This window comes from Anolis sagrei, chromosome 3, assembly GCF_037176765.1.
Source record: "Anolis sagrei isolate rAnoSag1 chromosome 3, rAnoSag1.mat, whole genome shotgun sequence".
Classification (NCBI taxonomy): domain Eukaryota; kingdom Metazoa; phylum Chordata; class Lepidosauria; order Squamata; family Dactyloidae; genus Anolis; species Anolis sagrei.
In genome coordinates this window covers 202513522-202540644 of record NC_090023.1, presented here as the reverse complement: position 1 = coordinate 202540644, position 27123 = coordinate 202513522, and the positions used below count along the sequence as shown (strand labels likewise).

At 40.1% G+C, this 27123-nt stretch overlaps 1 protein-coding gene across 1 annotated transcript; it reads left to right on the top strand.

Annotated features, from left to right (window-relative positions):
- Positions 1–4342: 4342 nt before the first annotated feature.
- On the top strand, positions 4343–25578 carry DENND10 (DENN domain containing 10). The gene is made up of 9 exons (XM_060768520.2): positions 4343–4443; positions 10976–11172; positions 12280–12359; positions 14707–14855; positions 16846–16957; positions 18222–18322; positions 18945–19052; positions 20335–20429; positions 22987–25578. Exons 1-9 carry the CDS (start codon positions 4398–4400, stop codon positions 23161–23163), a joined length of 1065 nt encoding a protein of 354 aa, XP_060624503.2. The 5' UTR covers positions 4343–4397; the 3' UTR covers positions 23164–25578.
- Positions 25579–27123: the final 1545 nt, after the last annotated feature.

Here is a 27123-nt window from a genome sequence, read left to right as displayed (position 1 = left end):
TGGCTCGGGCTCATGTAAGCCGCACCGAGTCCCTTGGGGAGATGGTAGTGGGGTACAAATAAAGTGTTTCTATTATTACGTGTGTGTGTGTGTGTGTGTGTGTATAAGCCACTCTGAGTCCCCTTCGGGGTGAGAAGGGCGGCATATGAATGTCATAAATAAATAAATAAATCTCCATTCAGTTTATTTATTTATTTACTGTATTTATATACCGCCCCTCTCAGCTCTCAGGTGACTCAAGGCGGTTTACAAGGCAAAATTCAATGCCACAAGCAAGTACAATTTAAAAACATTGACATACATAAAATCATAATAACAGCAATAAAATATACGTCATTTGAAATCCGTATTAAAACATTGTCCAGTCCCATCATATGGTTGCTCTATTATCTTATATCCACTACTCTGTATTTGCTAAAGCTTACTCGAAAAACCATGTCTTAAGCTTTTTTCGAAATGTTAAAAGGGAAGAAGCTGTTCTGATATCCCTGTGGAGGGTGTGCCATAGCCGAGGGGCCACCAGTTTTTAATGCTTGCTTTAAGTACATCTTTAAATCTCTCTTCCCGAACACCAACATTCAGTTTTCCATCCTTCAGTTGGGAGTACTATATCCCATCTATCTCAGGCTTGATCTACACTATAGCATGAATGTAGGTTGACACCATGTTAACCAACATATTATTAGCCTATAAAGCCAAACTCCCATGATTCCATTGTTGTTCATTCATTCAGTTGCTTCCGACTCTTCGTGACCTCATGGACTAGTCCACACCAGAGCTCCCTGTTGGCTGTCACCACCCCCAGCTCCTTCAAGGTCAGTCCAGTCACTTCAAGGATGCCATCCATCAATCTTACCCTTGTTTGGCCCCTCTTCCTTTTTCCTTCCATTTTCCCCAGCATCACTGCCTTCTCCAAGCTTTCCTGTCTTCTAGTTATGTGGCCAAAGTACTTTATCTTTGCCTCTACTATCCTTCCCTCCAATGAGCAGTCGGGCTTTATTTCCTGAAGTATGGACTGGTTGGATCTTCTGGCGGTCCAAGGCACTCTCAGAACTTTCCTCCATGACCACAGTTCAAAAGCGTCTATCTTCCTTCGCTCAGCCTTCCTTATAGTCCAGCTCTCACATCCATAGGTAACTATGGGGAATACCATTGCTTTGACTATGCGGATCTTCGTTGCCAGTGTGATGTCCCTACTTTTCACTATTTTATCGAGATTGGACATTGCTCTCCTCCCAAGAAGTAAGCGTCTCCTGATTTCCTGGCTGGAGACTGCATCTGCATTAATCTTTGCACCTAGAAATACAAAGTCTGTCACTGCCTCCACATTTTCTCCCTCTATTTCCCAGTTATCAATCATTCTTGTTGCCATAATCTTGGTTTTTTAGATGTTTAGCTGCAACCCAGCTTTTGCGCTTTCTTCTTTCACCTTGATTAGAAGATTCCTCAGCTCTTCTCGCTTTTGGCCATCAAAGTGGTATCATCTGCATATCTAAGGTTGTTAATGTTTCTTCCAGCAATTGTCACCCCAGCCTTGCATTTGTCAAGCTCCGTACATCGCATGATGTGTTCTGTATACAAGTTGAATTGGCCGGGCGAGAGTATACAACCCTGCTGCACGCCTTTCTCAATCTTGAACCAGTCTGTTATTCCATGGTCAGTTCTTACTGCTGCTACTTGGTCCTTATACAGATTCCTCAGGAGAGAGACAAGGTGATTTGGTATGCTCATACCACCAAGAACTTGCCACATGATTCCATACCATTGTGTTATTCATGTGTCACACTGCATTTTTCTTTCTGTGTCAAGCTTAACTTGAGAAACTACAAGTCGCTTCTGGTGTGAGAGAATTGGCTGTCTGCAAGGACATTGCCCAGGGGATGCACGTATGTTTTACTATCCTTATGGGAAGCTTCTCTCATATGGGGAACTGGAGCTGACAGAGGGAGCTCATCCATGCTCTCCCCGAATTCAAACCTCCAACCTGTTGATATTCAGTCTTGCTGGCACCACCAGGGTCACACTGAATTGAACTGACAGTGGCCCCTTCCACACAGCTGAATAAAATCCCACATTATTTGCTTTGAACTGGGATATAAGGCTGTGTGGACTCGCATAACTCAGCTCAAAACAGATATTGTTGGATTTTCTGCCTTGATATTCTGGTATATAGGGCTGTGTGGAAGGGCCCAGTGTTGGTGCACAGATATGAAACGTCTGAACCTTGGCAAAGCCTGCAGAAGGAACAAAAACAACAATCCGTTAACATCCCTGCTGGAACCAAAGTGCCAGGGGGAAATGGAAATCCCTGCAACACAGTCCCTGATCCCAAGTCTACCATGATTAATGGTATTAGGATTTGCTGAGGGATCTAGAAGAATTAACAGAGTCACACTCCCTATCTCTCTCACAGAACAGTTCCCCGACCAGGGAAATCAGCAGAGTTATCTACCCCAAAACCAGCCCTAAAACCAAAGATGGGAATTGGTTTAAATGAGGAGTAGAGAAACATTTAGGCTCCTTCTACAGCTGTATAAAATCCAGATTATCTGATTTCTACTGGATTATCTGTCAGTGTAGACTCATATAAACCAGTTCAAAGCTAATGTGGATTACCTGCCTTGATATTTTTGTTCCTGCAGCCCCTTCTACACCCATATAACCCAGAATATAAAGGTAGATAATCCACAATATCTGCTTTGAACTGGGTTATCTGAGTCCACACTGCCATATAACCCAGTTCAAAGCAGATAATGTGGGATTTTATACAGCTGTGTGGAAGGGACATGAGTCTACACTGCCTGATAATCCGAGATAAGCAGATAATTGGGGATCAGATCCCAGAGCAGTGTAGATCCAGCCTAAGCCCCCTTCTACACTGCCATAGAAAACCCAGATTATCTGCTTTGAACTGTATTATCTGCCAGTGTAGACTGTATAATCCAGTTCAAAGCAGACAATGTGGATTATCTGCTTTGTGTCGGCTCTTATAACCCAGTTCAAAGCAGTGTAGACTCATATAAGTGCAGTGTATACTCATATAATCCAGTTCAAAGCAGTGTAGACTCATGAGTGCCGTATTGACTCATATAATCCAGTTCAAAGCAGTGTTGACTCATATAATCCAGTTCAATGCAGATAATATCGATTATCTGCTTTATGTAAACTCATATAATCCAGTTCAAAGCAGTGTAGACTCATATGAGTGCAGTGTAGACTCATATGAGTGCAGTGCAGACTCATATGAGTGCAATGTAGACTCATATAATCCAGTTCAAAGCAGTGTTGACTCATATAATCCAGTTCGATGCAGATAATATGGATTATCTGTGTAGACACATATAATCTAGTTCAAAGCAGTGTTGACTCATATAATCCAGTTCAATGCAGATAATATGGATTATCTCCTTTGTGTAGACTCATATAATCCAGTTCAAATCAGTGTAGACTCATATGAGTGCAGTGTTGACTCATATAATCCAGTTCAATGCAGATAATATGGATTGTCTGCTTTGTGTAGACTCATATAATCCAGTTCAAAGCAGTGCAGACTCATATTCCAGTTCAAAGCAGATGTGGCTTATCTGCTTTGTGTAGACTCCTATAATCCAGTGCAGTGGGTTATATGAGTGCAGTGTACTCATATAATCCAGTTCAAAGCAGTGCACTCATATTCCAGTTCAAAGCAGATGTGGATTATCTGCTTTGTGTAGACTCATATAATCCAGTTCAAAACAGTGTAGTGCAGTGTACTCATATAATCCAGTTCAACACAGATAATGTGGATTATCTGCTTTGTGTACTCATATAATCCTGTTCAAAGCAGTGTAAACTCCTATGAGTGCAGTGTAGACTCATATAATCCAGTTCAAAGCAGATAATGTGGATTATCTGCTTCATGTAGACTCATCTAATCCAGTTCAAAACAGTGTAGACTCATATGAGTGCAGTGTAGACTCATCTAATCCAGTTCAAAGCAGATAATGCAGATTATCTGCTTTGGTACTCTGGATTATATAGCAAGGTAGATCCAGCCTTGAGGCCTAAAGCGGGTTGGAGCTGCATTGATTCTACAGGCCAGATTCATCCTAATTGGAGAGCAGCAATCCAACCCAGATGCCTTTAGTAGTTTCACTGCAGGTGGTTCAAAAGGAACTCAGCCCAATGGAATGCAGCAGGAGGCCCTTGCCTGCCTGCCTGCTCTCTTCCTACTCTCTGCTCTTCCTTGGATATCCTTTCTGAAATGGAGCTGCCAATGCAAACCGGAAGCTGGGAGGCGTGGGTTGCTCCTTTCTCCTCTCTGGAGGAGGCCCCTGGAGGGGGAGAGGGGGCTGGAGCGGGTTCGGCTGTCAGGAAATAGGCGGGGTCCCAGGGAAGAGGAGGAGGAGGCGAGGAAGATGGCAGAGACGGAGACTCAGCTCTTGCTGGGCGTGGGGCTGATCGGTGAGTCTGCTTCTCCTGCCCTTCGCCCTGCAATACATGTAGCATTCCCCCCCCCCCCCAACAGAGGGCACTTCCTTTCCTCCCTTACACGTCTACACGGCGAAATGAATGCAGTTTGACACCGGTTTAACTAACTGGGAATTGTCTCTGGGGAGCTTTTCTCAGCCCAGAAGTGCTGGAGGATCCCCAAACTACAAACCCCAGGATTCCATTGCATTTGAGCCATCTCACTTGAAAGGAGAGCCAAACTGCATTCATTCATTCCATAGTGTAGTTAAGAGACAGGCATGGGCAAACTTGGGCCCTCCAGGGGTTTTGGACTTCAACTCCCACAATTCCTAACAGCCTATGGCTGTTAGGAATTGTGGGAGTTGAAGTCCAAAACCCCTGGAGGACCCAAGTTTGCCCATGCCTGCCTTAAATGTTGAATCATTTTTTTAGGTTGGCAGCTATTCTGAATTTATGTCCCTAACAGGTTGATTGTGTGTTGTCGGAGTCTTTCACAGCCTGAATCACTAGGTTGCTGTGAGTTTTTGGGGCTGTATGGCCATGCTCCAGTAGCATTATCTCCTGACGTTCCACCTGCATCTGTGTTTTATTTAGAGGTCTGTACAGACTTGTACAGAGAATAGACCTCTGAGCAAACCTCTGAGGATGCCTGCCACAGATGCAAGTGAAATGTCAGGAGAGAATGCTACTGGAACGTGTCCATACAGCCCAAAAAACTCACAACGACCCAGGTTGAGTAGGCCTTATTTGAAATGCTTGGGACCAGAAATGTGTTGGAATTTAGGTATGGGAATGCCTGTCTTTGCTTATACATCATGAGATACTGTATCTTGGAAATCAGACTCATCATTTACCAGTTGGACTCGATAGCCCAACTCTATGATTCTATAATGCGATTTTCCTTCTTCTTGGCCAGAGGTTGGACTGGATGGCCCACGAGGTCCCTTCCAAATCTATGAATCTATATTTATTTATTTACGACATTAAATGCTGCCCTTCTCAAGTTCCCCAAGGGGACTCAAAGCAGCTTACAAGTTATATATACATGCAATATATGATATTATTAGTTAGCACAATATTAGTATTGTATATTACTATATTGTACTATTCTGTAATATGATCAGTAATATATTACACGTAACATGAAATTTAGAATTATTATATTGTATTATTAGTATTATATTGTATTACATTATAATATTATTAATATTATTTGTGTATACAATATATTATATTATTAGCACAGCATAATATTAGTATTATATATTACTAATTTGTACTATAATATGATTAGTAATATATTACACGTAACATGAAATATAGAATTATTATATTGTATTATTATTAGTATTATATTGTATTACATTATAATATTATTAATAGCATTTGTGTATACAATGTATTATATTATTAGCACAGCACAATATTAGTATTATATATTACTAATTTGTATTATACCACTATACTGTAGTATACACATAGCCTGAAGGTAATTTTATACACAATGCTGTCAATAATTTTGTTTATATACATTGTATGGTCAGAAAGCAAAGATGTCACTGTCTCAGCCACTTATGTGAATAGTTTTGGATTTTGGAGTGTTTTGGATTATTGATTTATTTATTTATTTAAAACATTTATATTCTCCCTTCTCACCCCGAAGAGGACTCAGGGTGGAGCACAGCATATATACGGCAAACATTCAATGCCGGGACACAAATTCACATAAAAAATTTTTTCAAAATATTAAAATACACCATTTAAAACCGTCCTAGTCATCCGTGTAAAATCTAATTGGCCTGGTCATCTTTCCTATTGCCGCTTTATTGCCCTGTCCCGAGCGCTTGGTCCCACAGCCAAGTTTTTACCATCCTTCTAAAGGACAGGAGGGAGGGGGGCGACCTGATCTCACCAAGAAGGGAGTTCCATAGCCAGGGAGCAATCACCGAGAAGCCCCTGTCTCTCGTCTCCACCAATCGTGCCTGTGACAATGGTGGGACGGAAAGCAGGGCCTCCCCCGAGGATCTTAATCTCCACGATGGTTCATAGGAAGAGATGAGTTTGGACAGGTAATTTGGGCTGGGGCCATTTAGAACTTTATAGGCCAAAGCCAGCACATTGAATTGTGCCTGGTAGCAAACTGGCAGCCAGTGGAGCTGGCATAACATGGGAGTTGTATGCTCCCTGTATGCTGCCCCAGTTATTAACTTGGCTGCCTCTCGTTGGACTATTCAAAGCTTCTGAGCAGTCTTCAAAGGCAACCCCATGTAAAGTGCGTTGCAGTAGTCTATCCTAAATCTAATGAGAGCGTGGACCACCGTGGCCAAGTCTGACTTCCCAAGGTACGGGCGCAGCTTAACCTGTACTTTACCTTCTTCTAGAGAGGAGCCAATCCTTACAACATTATCGGGGTTCACTTATTATCATCCTTAGCTGTGCCTTTGAGTGCATCTACATTGCATAGAATTAATGCAGTTTGATCCCACTTTAACTGCCATAGCTCAATAATATGGAATCATGGGAATCATAGTTTGGTGTAGCACTGGCCTTTTTTTTTTGGAAGAGAAGGCTAAAAACATTGTAAAGCTACAATTACCATGAGTCCATAGCAGTTAAAGTGGGGTCAAACTTTATTAATTCTGCTGTGTGAATGCACCCTTAAAGATGCACTTTCCCAGCAGACTTTTAAAAATAATCCCCTTAAAATCAGACACTGAACTATATAAATATGCCATCCCTACCATAGTCCTGTCATGTTAATTAACATTCAGCATACTTTGTATAAGCAGCTTAGGTCTCTTCCCAATTGTGCAGTGTGTGTATATACTCCTTGGTCTGTCAATGAAAGTGGCTATTTGAAATGCTAAGGTTTGATTATTCTGTAAGAGAAGGCTTTATCTGGATGATGATGTAGATGCTCCTTTACGAACGAGATAGGAATTTAGTTTAATGTTTTATGTGACTTCAAATCATTTCTGAATTATATTACAGGCTTTTCTTGGCAAGATTTGTTCAGAGGGAGCTTTTGCCATTGACTCAAATAAATCTAAAAACATAATACATTGTAAGATAAAACCAATGCTAAAAAAGTTTCCATAATAATAATAATCATCATCATCATCATCATCATCTTTATTTATACTTCACCTCCTCATCCTCGGGGAGACTCAGGTGGCTTACAATCTTCTATCTTCTATCTATATAAATAAAAATGTAATGTTCGTTTGTGGGATTAACATAACTCAAAAACAATTGGACAAATTGACACCAAATATGGACACAATACACCTCTCGGGCCGACGAGTGAGCATCACTCATAAAAACACTGAAAAACACAGCAGAAGAGACGTAAAAACCCAAAAATACATTATTATGCAAGCGCAAAACCACATGTATACACAAACATATAGATTTACACATATACACAAATATATATACACACGCATATACAAATACACACAAAACACATATACACAGACTCGGCCACAGCAATGCATGGCAGGGGACAGCTAGTACACATGATAAAAGTGACAATCTGTATGGGTGTGTGGCTGGAGTGTCGAGATACACAGACAAGCTCCTGCCTCCACAGACAGCTATTGCTCCCACTACTCAGGAGACACCAATGGCCCTCCCTCCAATGACATTGCAGGTTATAGCGAGTGCCATGAACATGTTCAAGAGCCCTGCCAATGTCCTCCACAAACACCATACTGCCCACCACCCAAGTGAAAGTTTTCTTACGGGGGCCATTTCATCCTAGATTTTCTGTGTTTCCTCAACCACAGACATCCCAGTGTTTCTTACTCTCTCCATTGGTGTGGAATTTGCATGAGCCTGCCCACTGCCTCTCTCTTAACCCTTTCCTCTTCTTTTCTATGGCACACAGCAAACAGAGAAATTGATCAACAACTGGACATACTAGAGAGGATTGGGGAGAATTGACCATGATGTATAGGAGTTGTAGGTACTGGGATGTATAGTTCACCGGCAATGTAAGAGCACTCTGAACTCCACCAACGATGGATCTGGAACTAACTTGGCACACAAACCCCCCCATGACCAACAAAAAATCTTCGGAAGGATTTATAGAAATTGTAGATCACCTACATCCAGAGTGCACGATGAACCCAAACAATGATAGATCTGGACCAAACTTGGTATGCATATCTGATATGCCTAAATTTGATTACTGGAGGTCTTTGAGGAGAACTGACCTTTGTTTTAAGGGGAAATGGCCCAGGCATTTTGGAGTTGTAGGTACTGGGATTTATAGTTCACCAGCAATCAGTGAGCACTCTGAACTCCACCAAAGATGGGACTGGACCAAACTTGGCACACAGAACCCCCATGACCAGTAAAAAAATAATGGATGTAATTGAGGAAGTCCACTGTGATTTGGGGGAGTTGTAGTTTACCTACATCCAGAAAGCACTATGAACCCAAACACCAATGGATGTGGATCAAACTTGGCACACATACCTGATATGACAAAAATTGATTACTTTTTGGTTATGGGGGAAACTGACCTTCTTTCTGGGAGTTGTAGGTTGCCCACAACCAGAGCAACTGACCTCCACCAATGATGGACCTGGACCAAACTTGGCACACAGAACCCTCATGAGTAAATCAAACCTAGAGGGGTTTGAGGGGACTGACTCACCATAGTGGGAGTTGTAGTTTACCCTACAGCCAGAAAGTACACTGAACCCCACCGATTATGCATCTAGAGCAAACTTGTCCAACATTGCGAACTGATGGAGTTTTTCGGGGTTAACCTGTCATGATGTGAGTTGTAGTTCACCCACAACCTTATACATTTTGTATAATTATAAATCTGACTTTTTCAAATGACCCGGGCCATGCCAGGTACCCAAGCTAGTCAGTAATAAAATTAATAATAATAATAATTCATATGAGGTTGAAACAATGTGACTCGCCCAAAGTCTCCCAATTGGATGTCATGGCTGAGCAGGGCTTTTAAAGCTGGATTGCCAGAGGTCTAGTGCATCTTTAAAATCTATAGCACACTGGGTCATAATTTATTACATTATTCTTTATTGAGCACTGGGATATACAGAGTATAAAAGAGTACGCCTCTGTTCTTAGAAACATGCAGTTTGAAATTTGACATAAGAGAAACAAAAGAGGAAGGGAGAGCAAACAGAAAAAGAATGTTTGTCATGTTTGTTGACATGTGCTTAGGTTTGGTTACAAGTTCATTGCCTGCAAATTATAGGGTCATCTTGTCATTTTTAAAAATGCTGCTCCAAATTACTGTGTAAAAAGCATAACTACAGGTTTAGGGGAGATAAACAATGCATCTCTGTATCATATATCTAAAGCCTAAGTGTCCTAAAGCAGCGTTTCTCAACCTGGGGGTCACAAACCATGGGGGGGGGGTTGTGAGGGGGGTGTCAGAACAAAGACCATCGGAAAACACAGTATTTTCTATTGGTCATGGGGGTTCTGTGTAGGAAATTTGGCTCAATTCTATCGGCAGTGTGGTTCAGAATACTCTTTGATTGTAGGTAACCTATAAATCCCAACAACTACAACTCCCAAATGTCAAGATCTATTTCTCCCAAACTCCATCAGTGTTCACATTTGGGCATATTGAGTATTCATGCCAAGTTTGGTCCCGATCGATCATTGTTTGCGTCCACAGTGCTCTCTGGATATAGGTGGACTACAACTCCAAAACTCAAGGTCGATGTCTATCAAACTCTTCCAGTATTTTCTGTTGTTCATGGGAGTTCTGTGTGCCAAGATTGGTTCAATTCCATTGTTGGCCGAGTGCAGAATGCTTTTGGTTTGTCGGTGAACTATAAATCCCAACAACTACAACTCCCAAATGAAAAAAATCAATCCACCCCTCCCTCGCCAATCCCACCAATATTCAAATTTGGGCAAATCAGGTATTTGTGCCAAATTTGGTCCAGTGAATGAAAATACATCCTGCATATCAGATATTTACATTACAATTCATAACAATAGCAACATTACTGTTAGGAAGTAGCAACAAAAACAATTTTATGATTGGAGGTCACCACAACATAAGGAACTGTATTAAGGGGTCGCGGTGTTCGGAAGGTTGAAAACTACTGCCCTAAAGGCACCAGATTAAGTATGATTTTGGAAGCTAAGCAGGGTAGTCCTAGTTAATAGGACTTGTATGGGAGATTTGCAATGAGTATTTCAGAGGAACGATCTGGCAAAACAACAGCTTGAGTATTCCTTGCATAAGAAAATCTTGTGAATTTTTTGGAATAGCCTTAAGTCAACAGGTGATTTGAAGGCACATAAAGATGTGCGTAATCCATCTATGTTTGCCGTAACCCACATTTAAAATGGAAACAACAGTTTAAGGTGTAGATATCAGCTGTGTGAGTGGGAATCAATATATTTTTGTGTGTGTACAATGCGAGTGTTAAGGTGATTGCAGTAAGTGGAACTGATTAACCAATCAATTTACTTCCTTGCTGCTGTTGGCATTCTCACAGTGAACATCTTTCCACCATAGAAAAAGATACCAACGGAGATGCTCTGTGGGTTTGGTGCTACCCTTCTACGACAGTTGAGTTAAGGGATCTCTTGTTGAGAAAATGCTGCCTTACAGATGAAAGCAAACAGCTTCACACATTCCTCTTTGGTCAGCACAGAATGACGTGGTTTTACATTACAACCATGGAGGTTCCAGATTCTTCAGCGCTGAAAAAGGTAGGATCGAAATTCTGGAGAGGTTGGTGTCGAAGGATCTTATTCCTGTGTGTACTCTCATGCTTTATCATTTTGAGAGAAATGGCATTTGTGAATGCTTGGTGACAAGCCATATTTGACTTGCCTGCTAATCTGTCCAAATTATTTGTATGTCCATCCATAAGACAAATGTTGACTACAATGTCTGACACTGACAGTCTCAAAAATAATGTTAAGAATATGAGCATAAGAGCGTGTAAGAACAATATTTTTCCTTTAATATATACATTTCCATTCAAAACTAAGGATGTGTCTACACGGTAGAATTAATGCAGTTTGACACCACTTTAACTGCCTTGGTTCAGTGTTATGGAATCCTAGGAGATATTGAACTGTTTAACAGAAAAAGCTAAAGATCTTGTAAAACTACCACTCCTGTGTTTTCAGAGGGTTGAACCATTGCATAGTTAAAGTGATGTCAAACTGCATTAATTCCATAGTGTAGATGCCCCTGCAACTTAGAGATGCAAAATGCAATTGGAACAGGAGACAGTATATCATGTTTCCAGTACTACAATGTAAGTCACCTGTCTTTTCCAGTTATCCATTCTTGGGTAGTGTTATTGCAGTGGTCATGTACCAACATATAGTTTTACAGGAAATTTTATAGGAAATTTCAGGAGAGAATGCTTCTGGAATGTGGCCAGCCCGGAAAACCCAGTGATTCCTGCCATGAAAACCTTCAACAACACAGTTTATTTTACTATGGTTCATCAGCGTTCAAATTTGTTGTCGCTATAAGTATGCTTACATTCCACTAAATGTTTGCTTAGCAGCTTCCTCTAGGTCCAGTTTTCTTCCTGTTTCTTTTTTCTTATGAAAGTTTCGTATTTCTGTCAAATGTTTGTAACTCATATATCTAGCAAGCTTGAATAGTTGACACCAGTTTTATATGTCTGATTGTGAAAGTTGCATAAGATTCTGAAACTTTACCTTTTTAAAAAACATCATCCCTGTGAGATTCAGTACGCTGAGTATCTTTGTATGGGTGTTGTGTATTGCATATGTAATACAGTTGAGTGTAAAGCAACTCTCTAAAGCAATGTTTTTTATCCATATGTTCTATAGGTGACACATTTTTCCATTGTCTTGACCGCCAAAGACTTTAATCCAGAGAAATATGCAGCCTTTTCTCGGATCCTCTGTAGGTGTGTATCACTGGTCTGTTTTATACTGCAGCTGCAGAGTTCAGTAGGTAATTTAAAATCCTTTTTGATCATTGTTCTCAGTCTTGAGTTGTAGCCGTAGGGAAAAGCAGGTATGCATAAAGTAATTGCTTCTTCCCAATTTTGAGAGTCAACTTTGGACACAATTCTTCACTATTTTGGGAGGTCTTGGGACAAACTTACCAAGAATGTTCACCTTTCTCATATGGGACGCCATGTATACATGTGTATTGAAATATTATGGCTAAAATTTAAATATTCTCTTTTCTATGGGACAACTGCGTTGTTTTAATCACATTAATTGTCACACAGGGCCTTGTAATATTCTGTCTAAATTACTACAACATTATCTACATGCCCTTGAGGAATATAATAGGCAGCTTCGTTTGATTCTGAATAATCAGCAGATTATTAGCTTGTTTGTGGGCTGAAATCCAAAAGAATGATACTTTCAAGACCTAAATTGCGGGTGGAAACAATTTCCTCCAGAAGTTTGGGACAATCATACTTGCAAACCATTATTATTTGTGATGCAGGATGGGACTGATAGCTCAAGATCTATAGCTGTGACATAAGTACTCTAGCAAGGTTATCTTGGAATAGGCAAGAAAGTAGATGAGATTCTACTGGTACTATTTTCAAAAAAAGATTGGTAGGAAATTTCGATGAGTTCTCTTGATAGCCAGCTGTTTAAAAATAGTAATGGCAAAGATATTAAGTTTTGTCATTGTGTTCCTTCAAGTTGTTTAAGACCTTGAGGTGAATTTATCATGAGATTTTATTTATTTATTTACTGTATTTATATACCGGTTTTCTCATGAAGGGACTCAAAGCGGTTTCCCACATAGTTACGGCAAAAATTTAATACCAAACATACATGGGAAAAACCAAACAGAAAATCAGCAATAACATAAACAATGAAATCATATTAAACCATAAAACATAAGCCACATTTAGACATTTGTTCAGATGGAATTTACCTTTGCCTAAGGCTAAGAGAGTGCAATTTTTCCAAAGTTTGAGCAGAGATTCAGAACTTGGGTTGTTGTAGGGTTTTCGGGCTGTGTGGCGATGTTCAGACCTTGGTCTCCAGGGTCATAATGTTAGGCTCAAACCACTATACCATGTTTGCTTTCAGATTATACTCATTGATGAAAACCGAGGAGTGTTTGTATGTAAATATGTGTTGAAGGACTCTTCTGTAAATCTAAGACCACTTTTATACTGCTATATAAAATCCAGATTATCTGCTTTGAACTGGCTTATATGGTAGTGTAGACTAATATAATCCTGTTCAAAGCAAATGATGTGGATTGTCTAGTTTATATGGCAGTTTAGAAGGGGTCTCTTTGTATGTCGTTTGCAGCAGGTTCCATTTAGTGGACTTGATTTTTGTTGGTGTATTCTATTAAAGAACCTAGGCTCTGTTAATTGTATAAAGTCTCACAGGTTGGGATTCATAACAAGGATTTTTCATTAGCAATGAGTAGACTGTAGCATGACTTAATTGGAAAGCACATAGCATTACTTACTGCTTTTATTAATTTTATTAATTACAAGTTTTATCAATGATGTAATATCATTGAGTTGTTGTAGGCCTTTTTGGGCTGTATGGTGATGTTCTAGAGGCATTCTCTCCTGACGTTTCGCCTGCATCTATGGCAAGCATCCTCAGAGGTCATGAAGTCTCATAACCTCTGAGAAAGGCTCCCATAGATGCAGGTGAAATGTCATGAGAGAATGCCTCTAGAACATGGCCATATAGCCCGAAAAAACCTACAACAACGCAGTGATTCCAGCCATGAAAGCCTTTGACAATACATTAATATCATTGACTTAATGAATACGGTATAAGCCCTGTATCCTTGCAAGATAGGTTCTTGAACTTAGCATAGAAACAGGAAATCATGGATAATAGAGAACCCTATTGAAATGAACTACTTCTGCCAGAAATTATTATAGAGTCATTCTGTAGAACCTGGGAAATTCCTATCCTTTATTGAAATTTTCTAGGTCTTCCAGGGTGACTTTCTGGCAACACCCAACAGAAGGATATCATAAATTACCTGAAAAAAACTAGAAAATTCCTAAAGAGAATATATTTTGTCAAAGACAGGGATATGAAACTACACGTACCGGTCCCATTTGTACCGAGGTCATCAGACATAGAAAGACAAGTAAGCTAGTATGTGAAAATGTTTATTGTTCAGCATATATGAACAATAAAACGTTTCTTAGGGCAGTTATTAGTGACTCCACAGCAGTATATTTAATTTTCTTTGCTATCAGTGCAAAGTTAAAAACATGAAGGTTTTGTTATCATTTTCAGAATATACCTGAAATATGGGAGTCCTGTGAAAATGATGGAGAGTTATATTTCTGTCCTGACAAAAGGAATCTGCCAGAATGAAGAAAATGGCTCTTTCCTAAGCAAAGATTTTGATGTCCGAAAAGCTTACCTTGCAGGTTCAATTAAAGGTAGGAAAAATTCTTCCAAACCCTTATTCTAATGAGGTATACTGTATATACTCGAGGTTATGTCTAGTTTTTCAGCCCTATTTTTAGACTGAAAAAGTCCCCCTCGGCTTATACTTGAGTCAAGGTTATTTAATATTTTTATCTATTATTATTATTATTATTATTATTATTATTATTATTATTATTATTATTATTATTATTTGAAACACAACAAGATGAGTCCACAGCAGACAAGATCACTCTGCTGGCTGTTGTATTGGATCACACGTCAGACACTTTCTAAGTGTCTAGGTCTGTGTGATGTATCGGCGAATAATGCGTGCAGATATTATTATTATTATTATTATTATCATCATCATTATTATTACGTTTACCATTTACTCTATTAGTTTTACTATCATTTGTTATTTTACTTTATTGTTGTTATTGCATTTATTATTTTACTATATTTATTATTGTTGCTATATTTATTATTTTACTCTATTATACTATTATTACATTTCCATTATTTTACTCTATTATTATTATTATTATTATTATTATTATTACATTTATTATTTTACCAATTTTTATTATTGGAAGGATATGTAAGCACATTTACCTTGATGAAGATTAGAATAATGGTATAATCAGATTTGGACAGTCTTATCTTAAGTTACAGTTTTATGTAAATATTCAAAAACATTTAACCTACTGATGCCCAGTTAATGTAATTTTATTGGTATCTATTTTTATTTTGAAATTTACCCGTAGCTGCTGCATTTCCCACCCTCGGCTTATTCTCAAGTCAACCCGTTTTCACAGTTATTTGTGGTAAAATTAGGTACCTCGGCTTATGCTCGAGTATATATGGTATCCTCTTCCCTTACAGCTATCGTATCAGGTAGACCAGTCTGAAAATGAATGAATGGCTCAAGGCCATTCATTGAGTTTCATAATTGAATATTCCTGGGCATTGTAAGTCCCATTCCAATACCCTAGCCACCATAATACACCTGCTGACTGCTTAGAGCTTAGAAAAATTGCTTTATTCATTGGAAATAATAATATTCATGTTATTAATATTAATATAATTATCATTAATTTTATTTATATCCCGCCTTTCTCTCCATAGGGACTCAAGCAACTAATAATGTCATAACACAACCCAATACAATTTAACAACAAGGCAGATGCAAAACTTTAAAAACAACTAAATACTTGTGTCAAGACTAGAAAGTTAAAATAAAAATACAGTTACAATTTTATTTGAAAGCTAAACATCAATAAATAGCAACACAATAGTGTGTTGACATTTCCAAAAATAACATTTCCAAGCCATGCTCTCAGCTTCCATCTAGAGATTGCAGTACAGTAAGCAGTTCTGTCTGAAATTGTGATGAGTTGTGCATAACACACCTGGTATTCATTGGCAGTCTCCTATCCAAGTGCTAACCAATACTGCTGATCAAAAGGTCAGTGGTTCGAATCCGGGGAGTGGGTTGAGCTCCCATCTCTCCATTCCAGCTTCTCATACGGAGACATGAGAGAAGCCTCCCACAGGATGATAAAAACATCTGGGTGTCCCCTGGGCAACGTCCTTGCAGACAGCCAATTCCCTCACACCAGACGTGACTTGCAGTTTCTCAAGTCGCTCCTGACATGTAAAAAAAATTAACCAGGACTGGTCCTGCTTAGCTTCCATGATAAAACAGGATCTGGTGCCTCTAAAGTATTTACAAGTAGAACAGTACAACATTTTACAACAGCTGTGGTGTCAACATCTGGCGTCTGTGAGCCACACATCTGGCATCTGTCTTTAGCTCCACTTTCATTTCCTCCCCATGACGTCTTGCTCCAAACAGTACTGGACAGCTAGATATTGTTTCTCATTATAAGTAGTCAAAATGAGTTATTGTGAATCCTACTTCATGACATTATTGCTGTCTTCATGTTTATCAGCTGCCACATAGTACTAAACCCCTGTTTTCATTCCTTCCTTATGTTCAAGATATAATCTCTCAATTTGGAATGGAATCAGTCATCCTGTATACCGCAGTGATGTTAAAGAAAAGAATTGTAGTATATCACCCAAGAATAGAAGCTGTCCAGGAGTTTACAAGGTACAGCACATCGATGAAATAAGTATTCACCAAGCATGTTCAGGTTTCTTCTCTAGTCTTTTGGCAATGGGGTATGAGTTATATTCAACTGATTCATTTCCTGATGTTCATGTTGGGATCTTTAGTGCTTAGTCTCACACATGATGCTAAACCTGGCAGCTGTGATGGACTGGATGAGGGCTAACAAGTTGAAGCTTAATCCAGACAAGACAGAGGTCTTCCTGGTCAGGCGCAGTTTGGGGGTCCTCCTGAACTCAACGCTGATGTTTGAATGCTCAGGTGTTGGAGGTGGCTGGGTAGGCCTTTGCACAATTAAAGCTTGTGCGCCAGATGCGACCGTATCTCGAGAAGTCTGACGTGGCCACGGTGGTCCATGCCTTGGCTGCATCCAGAATGGATTACTACAATGCATTCTATGTGCGGTTGCCTTTGAAGATGGCCTGAAAACTGCAATTAGTGCAAAGGTCGGCTGCCAGGCTTCTAACTGGAGCTATTATACGGAGTGCACAATGCCCCTGTTTAAGCAGCTCCACTGACTTCTGCTAAGTTTCTGGTCCCAATTCAAGGTGCAGGTTATGACCTACAAAGCCCTAAATAGTTCAGGCCCCACCTGTCTTTGTGATCACTTCTCCGGCGTGGGCTCTTAAGATCTGCTGGAGAGGCCCTCCTTTTGCTTCCACCATGGTCACAAGCGTAGCTGGTGGAAATGAGAGAGAGGGCCTTCTCGGTGGTGACCCCTGACTTTGGAACTCCCTCCCCAGGGAGATTAGGCAAGCCCTTCTCTGTCCTTTCGTAAGGATCTGAAAACCTGGATGTCCCAACAAGCATTTGAGAATGACTAGTCCCTACTTATAAATGCACAGTCCCTACCTCGCCAGATGGTACTCTGTTGTCTGCACTTCTTCCAATCCCCCAGCCTTATACTACACTGTTTTGCACTATCCTAGGCCCAGTCCTCTTTATACCCTGATCATAACCATATTAGTATTCTGGTTATTAGTTTTTGTTGTGTATTGTTTGAGTGCTGCTGTTTTATACCCTTATGTTTTATTTTAATTGCATTTTTTGTTTTTGTTTTTAATGGATTGTTTTGTTTTGTCCCATGTGTAAGCTGCCCCGAGTCCCTTCAGGGAGATGGAGGCGGGGTATTAAAATAAAGTTGTTGTTGTTGTTGTTGTTAACACCAAAAAGTATTAACTCCATTCTTTTTTTTAAAAAAAGTATAATGTTAAATATAGTCAAACTCTTTTAATTTAATTTTTAGGACTCTACCAGCCTTGGTGTGGCATCGACAGGATTGGTCAGTCCTTCATTCTTATGTACATCTGAATGATGATGAGCTGGAAGCATTAAAAATGTGTCCAGGTATTAATAATCAGGGTTGTGATTCACTGCTTTTTACACATTGGCTAAATTTTCCAATTATTATAATGGCACCAGAATATGGTCAAATAGTAGAAAGCAAAACAGTCAGTAATAGGCAGTAAGAGCGCCTAAAGTTTCGGACCTAAAGAAGCAACTTAAAATTATGCCTGGAGAAAAATACTTGTTGGCTTGTGTTATTTGTACTTTAGTGCCAGGTCTTGATCATATGCCCTTGTTTTACTTAGGGAGAGAAACAATGAGTTATATCATTTTTAAGTCTCACCTTCTCCTCCTGAGGTCTGTGTGCAGTTCTCTTTCTAAAATATTCTTAGAAATATTTTATTTTTAATTGTATAGATATTATATTAAAATGTTATAATACATGTTATAATAACCATGTCAGATGTTCTGCTGTGATTTCCCATCTTCAGGTAGAAGTATGTTAAGGATGGAATTTCTGCATTTTCTTGAGTAAATTTCAAAGAAATCAGCCGAAATTCAACCAAACCCTTGCTTTTAAACCAACATTAGGTGGTTTAAAAGTAGGAAAATAATAATACTTTAATATATATATATATGGAAAATCTTTTTCAATAACCATGGTTTAATCTTTCCTAATTAGGTTTTATTGCTGGCTTTATTGATTCAGAAGTGATCAACAGGCCAGATCTCTATGATGTATATGTGAATCTGGCTGAAAGTGAAATTACTATTTCCCAGCAAGCAAAAGGTTTGTTGGCATCTAATATCAATGTTTGCATATTTCCGCTTGCCTTTTTTAGTAGCTAACCCTAACTAATGGCCCACTACAAGCAAAAGAGCCAAATACTAAAAGTTGATAGCAAGAAGGATTTTGTGAGCTCAACCATAGAGACAGCAGAAAGATTATTAATACAAAGAGTCCTTAGTTTAAGAAAGTTCATCTGTATTTCCTCTGTGAGTTTTTGAACAGGGTTTCTATAATTATGATCATACCTACAAACCAGGAGTTTTCAGGTTTGTTTGACTAAACTTACAGAATGTGTTGTTGAAGGCTTTCATGGCCAGAATTACTGGGTTGCTGTGAGTTTCCCGGACTGTATGGCCTTATTCCAGAAGCATTCTCTCCCGCCGTTTCACCCACATCTGTGGAAGGCATCTCCAGAAGTGGAGGGGTCTGTTGGAAACTAGACAAGTGAGGTTTATATATCTGTGGAATGTCCAGGGTGGGAGAAAGAACTCTTCTCTACTTGAGGCAAGTGTGAATGTTGCAATTGGCCACCTTGATTAGCATGTAATGGCCTTGCAGCTTCAAAGCCTGGCTGGTTACTGCCTGGGGGAATCCTTTGTTTGGAGGTGTTAGCTGGCCCTGATTGTTTCATGAAATTCCCCCGTTTTTGTAATGTTGCTCATTATTTACTGTCCTGATTTTAGAGGTTTTAAAAAAAAAACAAAACCTGGTAGCCAGACTGTGTTCAATTTTATGGTTTCCTCCTTTCAGTTTAAAAAAACCTCTAAAATCAGGACAGTAAATAAAGAGAAACACTCAAAAAGCAGAGGAGTTCCAGACAAGAATCCATCAGGGCCAGCTACAAACTCCAAACAAAGGATCCCCCAGGCACCAACCAGCCAGGCTTTGAAGCTGCAAGGCTATTAAATGCTAATCAAGGTGACCAATTACAACATTCACACTTGCCTCAAACAGACAAGAGTTCTTTCTCCCACCCTGAACATTCCACTTGCCTAGTTTCCAACAGATCCCTCTACCTCTGAGGATGTCGACCTTAGATGTGGGCGAAATGCCAGGAGAGAATGCTTCTGGAACATGGCCATACAGCCTGGAAAACTCACAGCAACCCAACTTATAGAATGCTTCGCTATATCAGTTGGCACTTCTGGGACTTGATCTGAACAACATTTCTGGAACCAGGGCTGGGAACTAGGGCTCTAGGGCCATTTATTACTGTGTGTTTTTTCTGACCTGGATGGTGGATATGGGTAACACCGTTTTCTTTCTTCCTTTCTCTCCCCAGAGGCAATGACAATGGGAAAACTGCACAAAGAAATCGGTCAGCTCATTGTTCAGTCGGCAGAAGATCCAGATAAATCTAACGGTCAAGTTGTTAAGGTTAATCTACTTTTTGGATCATTTCAGTCTTGAACATACTTTGGGTTTCTTAAATATTGCAATTTCACTTTCAGATTATTGTTTAATCCAAGGACAATGGGAGTTCAGAAACACACAGCAGGGCACAAGTTGGCCACTTCTGACCTAAGCCATGGTTTAAGTCAATCATTCTCAGACAGCTATTAACAGCAGCAATCTGGCACAAGACTACAGCACATTGCGTGTAGACAATGGTCTCATGTGATTTAAGGCAGTTTTTTAATATTTTTATTTCCATACCAAATGACTTTGCTTTTTTATTGGACTTAGAACACCTTTACAACCAAAGAGCTACCTGGGCACTGCTCTGTATCAGGACATTTTCCACTCGCAACCACTTTCTACCTAAGATTTTTTTTTTGTAGCCCCAGGTATATAGGTATATATAATAGGTATAAAATCAAAAATTTAGTGATAATAAATCTGCATTCACAAGACTTGCTAAACAGGATAATTTCCTTTTTGTGGAGTACAGCTGAAATATTTTCTGAAGAATCCACTGTAAACACTGTGTTTACAGTGGACCTTATACTGTTGCCAAATTTTTCGTGACCCCAACATTGCACTAAGGGGATCCCATTTGGGATCAGGACCCACAGTTTGAGAAGCAGTGCTCCATATTATGCCAGGTAAACATTTCATAGATTTCATTTTTAAAAATTGGAATAGACTCTCTAAACATCAGTTGGCATAAGCCAGTGCTTGATAACATTTGGCATAGGTACTTTATGAAGCCACTATTGGTGCAATGGGTTAAACTACTGACCTGCTGAACTTGCTGACCGAAAGGTCAGCAGTTCAAATCCAGGGAGCGGGGTGAGCTCCCGCTGTTAGCCCCAGCTTCTGCCAACCTAGCAGTTTGAAAACATGCAAATGTGAGTAGATCAATAGGTACTGCCCTGACGGGAAGATAACAGTGCTCCGTGCAGTCATGCTGGCCACATGACCTTGGAGGTGTCTATGGACAACACCAGCTCTTTGACTTAGAAATTGAGATGAGCACCATTCCCCTGAGTCGGACATGACTAGACTTAATGTCAAGGAGAAACCTTTACATTTACCTTTACTTTACATCAGGCTGCACCAAACGTCATGAAACTAAAAACAATCTCTGTCCTACAGCAGAAATAATATTACTTAACATGAGCAAATCTCACACAGTCTATGCTGCAAAAACAGGTTGACAAGAGAAAAATTAACTAAAGATAAAGGCATCTAACAATCATTTTCATTTTGAAATTAAGCCAGCCTGAGAACTGGCTGAAGTTTCAAGGATCATGTCCCTGACCTACTTTTCCACACTGCAAAGTACATCACAGAACTAGTGGATTCATCACAGTGGCTCCAGTATCCCCTGGATATGCAGCACAGGCATGGGCAAACTTTCTAACTTGGGGCCGCATGCTAGCACTCCCTGCTAAGAGGACTGACTGCCTGGTGATAGAAGGAAGGAAGAAGGAAAGAGAGAAGAAAGGAAGGACAAAAGGGAGGAAGGAAAGGATGGAAGGAGAAAAGGGGGGAAGGGAAGGGGGAAAAAGAAGGAAGGAAAGAGTAAAAGGGAGACAGGGAAGGAAAGAGGGAAGGACAAAAGGGTGGAAGGGAAGAAAGGAGGGAGGGAGGAAGAGGGAGGTAAGGAAGGGAGGAAAGGAAGAAGGAAGGTTTGAAGGGAAGGAAGGGAAGGATGAAGGAAAAAGAGAAGGAAGGAAAGACAAAAGGATAGAAGGGAATGGAGGGAGGGAAGCAAGAGATGGAGGGAGGAAAGAGAAGGAAGGAAAGACAAAAGGGAAGGAAGGAAGGAGAATGTGGGAGAGGGAAAGAAGGAGGAAAGGGTGGAAGGGAAGGAGGGAGGTAAGGAAGGGAGGGAAGAAGGAAGGTTTGAAGGAAGGAAGGAAAAGGAAGACAGGGAGGAAGAGAAGGATGGAGGGAAGGGAAGGAGGAAGGAAAGAGGGAAGGAAGGAAGGTTGAAAGGGTGAAAGGGGGGAGGGAGGGAGGGAGGGAGGGAGGGGGAAGGTGGGAGAGAAGGTATGGGAGGGAGGAAAAAGAAGGAAGAAAAGGCAAAAGGGAAGGAAGGAGAAAGAGGGAAGGAAGGAAGGAAGGAAGGACAAAAGGGTGGAAGGGAGGGAGGGAGAGAGAGGGACGTAAAGGAGGGAGGGAAGGCGGAAGGAAAGAGAGAAGGAAAGAAAGAGGAGAGAGGAGGACCTGAGCAAAGAGCCCAAGAGGCCGCATCCGGCCCTGGGCCTGAGTTTGCCCATACCTGATATAGCATGTGCTAGAGATGGAAAAATCCTGTGTCTTATCCCTCTTGTGGCACCTTTGGTGGCTCCTTCCTTCTATAAGACCAATTCTTCCGATGCATAATTGAATAATTAGATCTGTAAACATTGAGGGGTAGGGGGAGAGATTTTCCCTCGTTCCTTTAAGCTACCGTTTTAAATTTTCCTGATTTCAATCTAAGAGGCTTTTCCAACAGTCCTGATTTCATGTTTGCTCTTTATTTTAAAACTATTCCTGCCTGCAGGACATTTCATTGAAGACGAAAGAGATCTTGACAAACCTGGCCTCCTTCACAGAGGTTCTACATGATGGAGAAAAGCCATCCCTTAACTTTGAAGCACTGAAACAGAAGCGGTTCCCACCAGCGACTGAAAATTTCCTCTATCATTTGGCAGCGGCTGAACAAATGCTTAAGATCTGATGTCGTGGACGAGCCTCAGAAAACCCCTGAGAAAGAAAACTTCTCTGTGGCCTAATACTTTATCCTTTAGTTGTATAAAGCATTCAGCAGAGAAAATGGCATTTTTATATTCATGCGGAGGGATTGAGTGACGCGGAAGCCCTGGGTGCGTAGTGGGATGTACTTCCATTTTTCTAGTTCTGACACAGTAATTTTCTACAAGATGGGACAGGTTTTTAAAGACAAAAGATGGTCAAGATCTACTGTTCTTCCTAGAAAAATATGTGAGGGCATGTTTGTTTTGAGCTACAAGTGTCTTCTGCGCATTTAAGTGAAATTATATCTGAAAAAATATATAAACAGAATGTTTCATAAGTGACAAAACTATGATAGCCATTTAAGTTGAAAGATAAAGGTTATTTGTGTTGTCCAGCTGTTTATAAACCCCGTCCTCCTGAAGCCAAGGTACTGAAGTGTTTGAGCATTCAACAAATAGGTGAGAGGGTGCTTGAAAGGTCAGTCATTTGCCACACAGTCCAAATACTACGTGTTTGCTGGCCATGACTAAAGTAGTCATGCCTTTAGTACTAATGAGAGCAACTTACTTTGAAAAGTATTTTTTAGTAAACCAGCCTAGAATATCCAGATGCAAGTAAGAATCCTGTTTAGATATAGGAGTGTGTGTTGGACATCTTCTCACTGATGTTTGTATATTGGGCTCAGTGGGCATGATCACATTCCTTCACTTCATGCATTTGTGGGACAAGGTTAGCTGTTGTCATAGCTCTTTATCAATTGTCAAGCAAAACCTGAAGGCTATACTACAGCTATGTGTATTCAGACCCATAAGAAGAGGGGGTTCCAATATTTTCTGTCCTTTTTCTGCAGCCACACATGCCGAGAGCACAAGAACCTAGAACCTTAAAGGTTGAATATCCAGAATCTGCAAACATTCCAAAAGACTGTGTATCAGTGGAAACTCACTAGTCAAGCCGGCTTTCCATTGAAACTACCATTAATATTTGAATACATGCTTGTGTTTATTGTATAGTTGTGTTTATCATGTAGAGATTTCTAAACTTTGCCCCTTGTAGTGTTTTGGACCTCAACTCCTAGAAACTTAGCTGACTATCCAACAGTCAGGAATTCTGGGAAGTGGCATCTAAAATATTTGGAGGCCCAGTGTTTGGAAACTACTGGTTTAGACCTTTCACCCCAAACTATGCAAGTGGATTGCAGATGTCTGAGCTGAAGAACCACTTCTGCTGTGGTGGTTTGCTATATAAGAGACATCTGTTTATGATTTTGCCTTCATGCATAAACGCCTTAGCATGTGTCTGAGTTCATAAGCTCAATCAAGTTATCCTCAATAAGAGAAGGCCATTAATGAATGTGGCTTATTAAGTCCGTACTTTTCTTGAACCCTATGGTATCTGTGTTGTCGAAGGCTTTCATGGCTGGAATCACTGGGTTGTTGTGTGTTTTTCAGGCTGTATGGCCATGCTCCAGAAGCATTCTCTCCTGACCTTTCACCCATATCTATGGCAGGCCCCACAGAAGTTGAGAGGTCTGTTGGAAACTAGGCAAGTGGGGTTTATATATGTGGAATGTCCAAGGTGGGAGAAAGAACTCTTGTCCTTTTGAGACAGGTGTGAATGTAGCAATTGACAATTTCATTTAAAAAAACCATGAAAATGAACAAAATCTGGCTACCAGTATTTTAAAAACCTCTAAAATCATAACAGTAAATAAAGAACACTCAAAACAGGGGAATTCCAGACAAGAAACAATCAGGGCCAGCTAATCACCTCCCAACAAATGATTCCCCCAGGCAGGAAGCAGCCAGACCTTGAAAACCGCTAGGCCATTAAATGCTAATCAAGGTGGCCAATTGCCACATTCACACTTGCCTCAAACAAACAAGAGTTCTTTCTCCCACACTGTACATCCACTTATATATAAATCCCATTTTCATGGTTTCCAACAGACCTCATAACCTCTGCGAATCTCTGCCATAGATGCAGGCGAAGTGTCAGGAGATAATGCTTCTGGAACATGGCCATACAACCCTATGGCATCTGTTTTTTCTAGTAGGAACTAGCAATTGGGGTCATCCCTAAAATCTTATTTTTTTAAAAGCAGTATATCTTATTCCTACTTCTAACACATTTTGAAATAGCATTATTTAATAGTCATCCTTATGTTTAGTATTGAGAATCATTCGGCTTTCATTCAGAGTATAAAGGAGCCTAAGTTGTATGTTATAATATGGAAGAAATGAGCAAGTATTGTACAGATCTAAAATAGTTCTAGCAAGTTTGTGAGTATAACTACTACCCCCCTATTTTTCAGGGGTCTGTCATTTTTTTTTGTACAGAAGTGTATGTTGATCTAAAAATGTGTACATCTAAAAGTTGACTTACTATACTTTCCTTACTCAGTTTTGGTACGATATTTTTTCCGTCGGGATTTTTGTGTTATTGTGCATTTGTTCCTCTTACAACCACCATACACATTTAATACAGACTGGTAATAAAAGCCTCACTTGATAGCTACTGGCAACAAAAAACTGGCTGCTGGGGACTGAGTAGGTTGGATTGTTTCCCATGTTAGAGAAGCCTTTTCATTCTAAACATGGAGCATTTGTAGACTGGAAAAGTACCTGCACTGCCAGAGAAACTCTACCTATATACATAATAATAATATACATAATATAATAATATACATACTAATAAAAATGAAAATACGTATGTGTGTGTGTGGCTGGGGTGCCCACTTCCACAAATAGCTTTAACCCACAGTACTGAGAAGCCACCAAAAGCCCTCCCTCCAATTACATTTCAGATTACAGCTAATTCAATGAACAATACATTGTGACAAGTTTATTATTTATTTACTTATTAACTTTATTTGTACCCCACTACTATCTCCCCATGGGACTCGGTGCGGCTTACATGAGGCCAAGTTCTTGGTGGTATGGGGATGCCAAGCTACCTTATCTGTCTCCTGAGGAATCTGTATAACTACCAAGTAGCCACAGTAGGAACGGCCCACAGAACAACAGACTGAATGATATTCCGCAGCATTACACCATGGATGACAGCTGAAGAGTATTGAATTTCATGTTTTCTTCATTCTGATTCACAGAACCAGGCTGTAGAGTCCCTATAGAAGACCTAAAGAGTTGTTTTGTAAGATTGATTTCTTATCACACACACAGCTAAAATGTGTGAGGTTTGTTAAATGTGTATAAGCAGAATAAGTAGAAGCTTTACCATAGTATTTAAACCAAGGTATATCCTGCTGTACAATAAAATGTCACTCAGGCTTGTGAAACAAATAACAGTATATTGTCAAAGGCTTTCATGGCCAGAATCACTGGGTTGTTGTAGGTTTTTCCGGGCTATATGGCCATGTTCTAGAGGCATTTTCTCCTGACGTTTCGCCTGCATCTATGGCAAGCATCCTCAGAGGTAGTGAGGTGATGCTTGCCATAGATGCAGGTGAAACGTCAGGAGAAAATGCCTCTAGAACATGGCCGTATAGCCCGAAAAAACCTACAACAACCCAAATAACAGTATCTTTACTTTGGTTCAAAGGTTCAAACAGGGTAACAATGTATTCCTCAATCTCTTTGAATACAGGCAGGGAACAGAGTAATAAAATACCCTTTTAAATAGTCTTTAAAAAAACCCTCATGCCTTAAAATTATCAGTCTTTAAGCTAGTTGGCAGCTAGCAATCTCTTTACTGTCCAAAGTGAGAACAAAAGGCAGAATGACAGTTAGAACCATTGGCCTCAGCAGTTAGCCAGAGGCAGCAACCAGTCAGAACACTGGCCCCCAATTGGCTGCTGACACATCTCTCCAGTTAACCCACCATATCATGGCATCCTTTTTCATATCCTAACAAAATGCATCCATTGGTGGCGTTGATATCCAGCTTGGTTCATTCAGATTATGTGACTACCTGGATTTAGACA